Source organism: Pelodiscus sinensis, chromosome 7 (assembly GCF_049634645.1).
Source record: "Pelodiscus sinensis isolate JC-2024 chromosome 7, ASM4963464v1, whole genome shotgun sequence".
NCBI lineage: Eukaryota > Metazoa > Chordata > Testudines > Trionychidae > Pelodiscus > Pelodiscus sinensis.
Window position 1 is genome coordinate 73,485,249 of NC_134717.1, and position 6,844 is coordinate 73,492,092.

General features: G+C 43.1%; 1 protein-coding gene across 2 annotated transcripts in view; it reads left to right on the forward strand.

The window, feature by feature from the left end:
* Positions 1 to 4,526, forward strand: part of LOC102453236 (aldehyde oxidase 3) — a 93,781-nt gene extending 89,255 nt beyond the window's left edge. Inside the window, exon 35 of one of the 2 annotated variants that reach the window (XM_006117936.4) lies at positions 2,875 to 4,525. In XM_006117936.4, coding sequence (XP_006117998.2) covers positions 2,875 to 2,928 — 54 coding nt within the window. In that variant the 3' untranslated portion in view covers positions 2,929 to 4,525. Of the gene's footprint in view, positions 1 to 2,874 lie in introns of both variants that reach the window. The other variant, XM_075934288.1, reaches the window with a different exon arrangement.
* The last annotated feature ends 2,318 nt before the right edge of the window (positions 4,527 to 6,844 follow it).

The window sequence follows — 6,844 nt, forward strand, 5'->3', positions numbered from 1 at the left end:
TCAGGGCAGCCAGGAACAGATGACCTGGAGTTACTCCCTTCTCTCTCTGCCCCGCCCCGCTCAGGAGTGAGAGCTGAGAATAGTGGAGGCAAAGGGGCTGTAGATCAATTAAAGACCAGCTGATTTCACTTCAGGCTGTCATGAGGCCTTTTAAAAAAAGCCTTCCCTGCTGGGGGAGAGGAGTTATAGCTGATGCCAGAGAGAGAGGGGACGGTGAGGAGCTCTGACAGGAAGTGGTTGGGTGCCCTTCTCCAAGTAACAGGACTATGTAGCACTTTAAGACTAACAACATCTTGTTAGTCTTTAAAGTGCTACATAGTCCTGTTTTTTGTTTCAGCTACACCAGACTAACACGGCTACATTTCTATCAGTCTTCTCCAAGTAGTCACAGAGTCCAGTGAGTGGCTGGGGAGGACTGGTCACCTAGCCCAGGTGTTGTATCATGCAAGCAAGGTAGTAACAAACTTTAACAGGCCTTTATTTAACAAAGGTGAAACCTCTTTACAAAGCTGCTGCTGCTCCCCTCTGTAGCTCTCACTCAGGCCTGGCCCATCTCCTTCCCCCTCCTTCCTGTTTCCTGTGCTTCCAGATTCCCAACAGCCAGTGCTCCCAGTTCTAATAATTATAAGCAGCATCTAAAACACCACATTCCCTCCTCTCTTAAGAAGCTCTCCCAATTATAAAATAAACATTTTGAATCTAGTTGCACTAAGGGTATTTTTTTTCTTTACTTTGTGGTTTGGTTTGAACTGCTCTGTGTGAATCTCTGCCTGCCCTCCCCATTTACTATCTAGTACTGTGCCCAGAGACTTTTCTCTGTTTTAAATTGTTTTCCTTAGTTGCTCTGTACCATGTAGCAACCAAGTACACTTTATCAAGTATATCTTTTGTTTTGTAATAAAAATCATTTTTTAAGGTGGTGATTTAATTCTTGTGTCCTGGAAGGTATCCTGGAAGGTCTGTTTGTCTGTGTGTAGCTGCGTGTCTCAGACTGAGAGGTCAGCTACTAGAGACAGAAGCTTGTTTGCCCTAAAAGAGCTTCAAAAAAGAAAAGAGGGGAAAAAAGCTTTGGAGTACCCCTGGGGGTGGGTTGAAGTGTTCACCCCTGGGTTTTTTTTAGGGATAAAAATCACTTGATGGTGGCAGCATATCACCAAAATCTGTGGATTGTGATTCTGGGGGGAAGTTTTTGTAACCAGTGTCTGTAGAAGCAAATGGTTTTTTTTTTTCTTTTGAGCTGTTGGCGGGCCCCCATCTTCTGCACCCGGAGTGCCAGGGTGGGGAACAGCCCTGACAGGGAGGAGGCATCTTATTCCCTCCACTGGTCACTTGCCATTCTCTAGCGCCGCTTTGCTGGCCATTCCTCACCCCTTGCTGCTGCTGCCGCTTCTCTGCTGGCCGCTACTTACACCTCTCCATCACCACCTTGCTGGCTGCTCAGCGCATCTTCTGCTTGCTTGTGCATTTGGCTCTGGGCTAAACCTCATGATTTCAGCCCTCAGTGAGTTCAGCTTTAAGCCCAAAGCACAGTCCAGCCACAAGAGATTCCAGCATCCACTCGAGTAAATTTAAATAGTCAAAGAGACTCCTTATGGAACCTTTCTTTAACTCTGCCATTGAAACAGGGGGGAGAAACAGGTTGAGAGTCTTACAGCTCACACCTGAAGGGTATGCAGCCTGTTGACTCCTCCTCCCTCCGCAGCTTAATCTCATAGAGCTCTGGAATCTGAGCCTCTCTCTATCCAAGTATATTTACATTGAGAGGGTCTCTTCTATTGAACTGAGTTAAACACATGGGCTGTGTCTACACTGGCATGAATTTCCGGAAATGCTTAAAACAGAATAGTTTTCGTTATAAGTATTTCCGGAAAAAGAGCATCTACATTGGCAGGCTGCTTTTCCGGAAAAGCCCTTTTTCCGGAAAAGCATCTGTGGCCAATGTAGACGCGCTTTTCCGGAAAAGAGCCCCGATCGTCATTTTCGCGATTGGGGCTTTTTTCCGGAAAAGACGACTGGGCTGTCTACACTGGCCCTTTTCCGGAACAGTGTTCCGGAATAAGGACTTATGCCCGAGCGGGAGCAGAATAGTTTTTCCGGAATAGCGGCTGATTTTGTACAATAGAGCATCGTTGCTTTTCCGGAAATTCAAGGGCCAGTGTAGACAGCTCGCAGCTTATTCCGGAAAAGCAGCTGATTTTCCGGAATAAGTGGCCCAGTGTAGACACAGCCAGGCTGACTTGTCTGCATTCCCACAGTAACTACAAGCACTGGTGATTATATCTCACAATTGCTGAATTTAGTGTTAACACAATTTGTGACCCAGCACTAGCCAAGTTGATTATAATGAGCAAAATACCATTATCTAACACATCTAAGGGAAACAGGGGCAAACTGTATTTACTTAAACACACCCAGGATTTCCTTCCCATTCCAGCTGACTCCAATGGAAACATTGATTCAGACCCTACTTACACCTCTAAGAATGCCCTTAGATCTATGGGATTTCCCTGTAGATGTATGACTTCTGGTTTAATATCACATGATGTAGTGGAAACTCTGCTGCCAATTTTTTAATCTAACTTGGGCCCTTTGGCCTATAAATTCATCCGTGAGCTGGCAGGATCCTGTCTGTGTTACTGGAGCTTGATTTTGATTAAATATGTGGTTATCAATCTTACACCAACTACTTAAGGAGATGGCTGATTTTATAATACATTTATTACCCACGTGTGAAAGTATGGATTAGTATGGGCAGTAATATGGATGAAAGGAAGAAATGTCAGGATCACAGATTTTGAATTACAGCGAATTCTATCTTATTTAATAATGTCAGACTTAACAAAATTCTGATTTTCGTCTTTTTATTTATTTTAGATTCCCAAAGATAAGCCTGGAACCTATAAACCTTGGGCCATTGACATAGCCTAATGTGTTTTCCAGAGTATGAAATCATCATGTGACTGTTTCCATCACTGTTGGTTTAAAGCATCCCAAATCTATTAATGGTTAAAACCCACTCTCACACACATTTGTGGACCAAGATATTATCATTAATTGCAGCTCCCTGTACTGACAGAAAGGAGACCTTTAATTTTGGATAAATTATAGACCAAAGTCTGCTTTCTGTTATATCACTGTAAACCTGGAGTAACCCAGTAATCCCATGGCCTTCAAGCTAATAACATATGGACATAAGAGAAAGCAGAATATACCCCCAAATCACAAACTATGGTTCTTTGCCACTTGCTGCATCCACTTTATGACTCACTTGTTGACATTATTATTAATTGTATCTATTACTGTAGCATTTTGGAATCCCAATCCCATTATATTAGGCATGTACCATAAAAAAAGAGACATTCCTTTCCCCAAATAGCTTCAGAGTCTAGGCCTCAGATAGGATTCAACAGAGTGGATGATACAGACACACAGCTGGGTAGATGTGGAATTAAGAAGGAAAAGACACAACTAAACAAATGGATCTCCTCATAAAAAAAGCTGTCAGCTCACCACTTGCCAAACCTGTGCCAGATAGTAGTGATTTGTAGGCAACATGATAGAAGTAGGTTTAAGGATGGATTTTAAGGGGGGATTTCTCCCATACATAGGTAAAGCTCTGGGAAAAATATGGAGGTATCTGAAGAACGAGTGGCCCAGGCTGGCACAATTGGAAGCAGCAATTAAATGGTTAATAATCACACTTGAAAGTTCAAAGCTGGAAAAGTCATTGCAAGAAAAAACACGGTATAAATTAGCCTAAGAAATAACTCTATAGGTACAATACGCTTTATTTACATTAGGTTACATTTTGCTGTCAGTTACACATGTGTAGAGTTAGAAGGACTCCATTGGTTTTAATGGAAATTATGCAGTTACACCAGTGTACCTGAGAACAAATTATAGCTTGTTACATTGCAATCATATTTAGTGCAAATATTAGAGACAAAAATATAATACTTTATTTCTTTACAAATATGTGTATAGGGCAATAAATGTATAACATGTTTGTGCCACCTACTGGTAAAATAGGCCTGTCCATTTCTCTTGTTAAACTATTACCACTTGCAACTGATGAGAAAAACACAACAAAGCAAAATTCTGAGGCTACGTCTAGACTGCAGCGCTATTTCGGGGTACCAGAGGTATCTGGAAATAGCTATTTGCGTCTTTTGAGCACAATGTTATTTCCAAATATAATGGGCTTGCTATTCCGATGTCCCTGTAAACCTCATTCCACAAGGAGTAAGGGACATTTCAGAATAGTGATTTATTTTGAAATAAATGCTATGTAGATAGCTTATTTTGAAATTTTGCGCTATTTCAAAATTGACTCAAAATAAGCTACGTAATTTGTGTAGTTCAAATTGCGTAGCTTATTTCGAGCTATGGGTGCAGTGTAGATAAACCCTTAGGCTATGTCTACACTGGCGGGTTGTTGCGCCAGAAGTATGCAAATGAGGCTAAGCGTGGAATATCGCCGAGCCTCATTTGCATACCTAATGAGCCGCCATTTTTGCAGAAGAGGCTCTTGCGCTAGAAGGAGCTGTCTACACTGCCCCTTCTTGCGCAAGAAAAACCCTCTTGCGCAATGCCGTTATTCCTGAAAATAATCAGCGTAGCGGCATTGTGCAAGAGGGTTTTTCTTGTGCAAGAAGGGGCAGTATAGACAGCTCCTTCTAGCGCAAGAGCCGCTTCTGCAAAAATGGCGGCTCATTAGATATGCAAATGAGGCTTGGCGATATTCCATGCTTAGTCTCAATTGCATAACTCTGGTGCAAGATCACACCAGTGTAGACATAGCCTTAGTGACTTGCAAATTCACAAACCCAATAGGGGTATAATGGCAGAAGTTAGCTAATAGAATAGTTTAGTTTTGTATTAGTTATTTTAGGTTAAGATGTTTGTGAACTGTAACTTACGTTTGGACTCCTCCTTTTTTTGGTAAATTTTGAACAAATGAACTAATTTAGATTTGGGTCATCAAAGAAATCATAGCCTGAAAAAAAATTTGGATTTGAACATAGTAGGAGTGAATAGAAGCAATGTGTAATGAGGTGCACTCTTAAGGGATGTGGTAGTTTGTTTTCATATTGTTTTGGTTTTGTGATTCTATAGGATTGCTAATTGGAATGATTGTATTGGTTTAAATACGTTTTCAATAAAAATAAATATAGGAAAAGAATGTCTGGCTGAGAACATTTATTTGGAACACTACATGAAGCTCTGATCAGCTGCTTTGTAGCATGAAATCATAAGACGATTAGGGTTCGAAGAGACCTCAGGAATCATCTGGTCCAAGCCCCTGCTCAAAGTAGGTCTAACCCCAATTAAATCATTCCAGCCAGGGCTTTGTCAAAATTGGCCTTAAAAACCTCTAACGATGGGGAGAGATTCCACAAGTTTCCTAAGTAACCCATTCCAGTGCTTCACTTACCACCTACCCTCCTAATGAAATAGTTTTTCCTAATATGTGTAACCCTTCTGCCAGGTAGCACCAGCAGCAGCCAGGGCCTGGTTCAATATCTAGGGGTTCCTCTCCATCCATCCAACACAGAACTGGCTTGATCCCCCACCTAGTAACCTGGGAAATTCACACAACACCCCTGGGCGCCTATAGAAGGCAATGCTTCCCCACTCACAAGCACATAGTCTGGGTGTAGTAAAGAAACCTTTAATATAAGAGGCAGGAAGTAACGTGGCATTAATTTAGGAAAACACCACAGAGTACATAAGAAGACACCACAAACAGAGTTCATAACTGTAGTAAGTTCAGGGTCAGTAACATGGAGTCAGCAGGCCTGAATAAAGGCCTACAACATGAAAACAGCAACAGACCTAGAATCTAGTGACCAAGACTTTGGTTCAGTAACACAGGAGCTAAGAAAGAGGCCCTATTGATAATTGTGTGATTGTGTAAATTAGGTCAAGCATGGAAGGATATGGGGAGGCACAGGGGATAGATTGTAATCCAGAGGGGAGTAACAGAACATCTCAATAAGAAACGTCTTGGTACCAAAGACTCCACAAAAACTAATGTATATACCGACCTAGGTTCAGGACTGGGTTGAAGTTGACAGCATGAAAGATAGTAAGTAAGCTCCCCTTCTGCAAGGTGAGGGGTGGTAACTAGACAACAGAGGGTGGCAACCTGGTATGTAAAGAAGTGATGTAAGTTGTTTGTACATATTTATAAAAGGGCATCGCAAACAGTAAGCACCGACTGACCCTGGTGGGGGGGGGGTGCTTTATGCACTTTTGTAAGCAGGGGCGTTATCAACACTTACAGAATGCACAGTGGAGTAACGTGGGGACTTTCTGCTGACAACTGTTAATGCATAAAGCACCCCCCCCCACCAGGGTCAGTCGGTGCTTACTGTTTTTTGTAACTGGAATTAACCCCCCACCCTATCACCAACCCCTTTATGATGAACCCTTTTTATGGGCCCTAGCACGTAACTGCTGACTGCCTCCCCTTCAGGAGGCTTGCACTCAAGGGTGCCAAGGACATGCAGCTACTCTGAACCCTACTGTTGGAGGAGGAGGCTCTCGATCCGCCTGTGGAGCGCAGTTCTGTGCTCCACTATACGAGCAGGGTTACAGTCTGGCTAAAGATTTGCCAATTGTCAGAAAAATAACTTCCTAGGCTGGGGGGGCTTTTTGTAACGTGGCTCTGCAATGTTGCTTTATCCTGGCAGTCCACGGAGAGCTCCTGTGTGAACGGTTCAGCGTCCAGCTAGAGGGGCTGGTGCCCCCCTGAGGGGGGGGGGGGTCGCTAGGGGCGCAGGCCTTTCGCGTTTCAAAGGTTGCGAATCGATGAGGTGGGCTCAGGCTCGAGGGCAGCTCT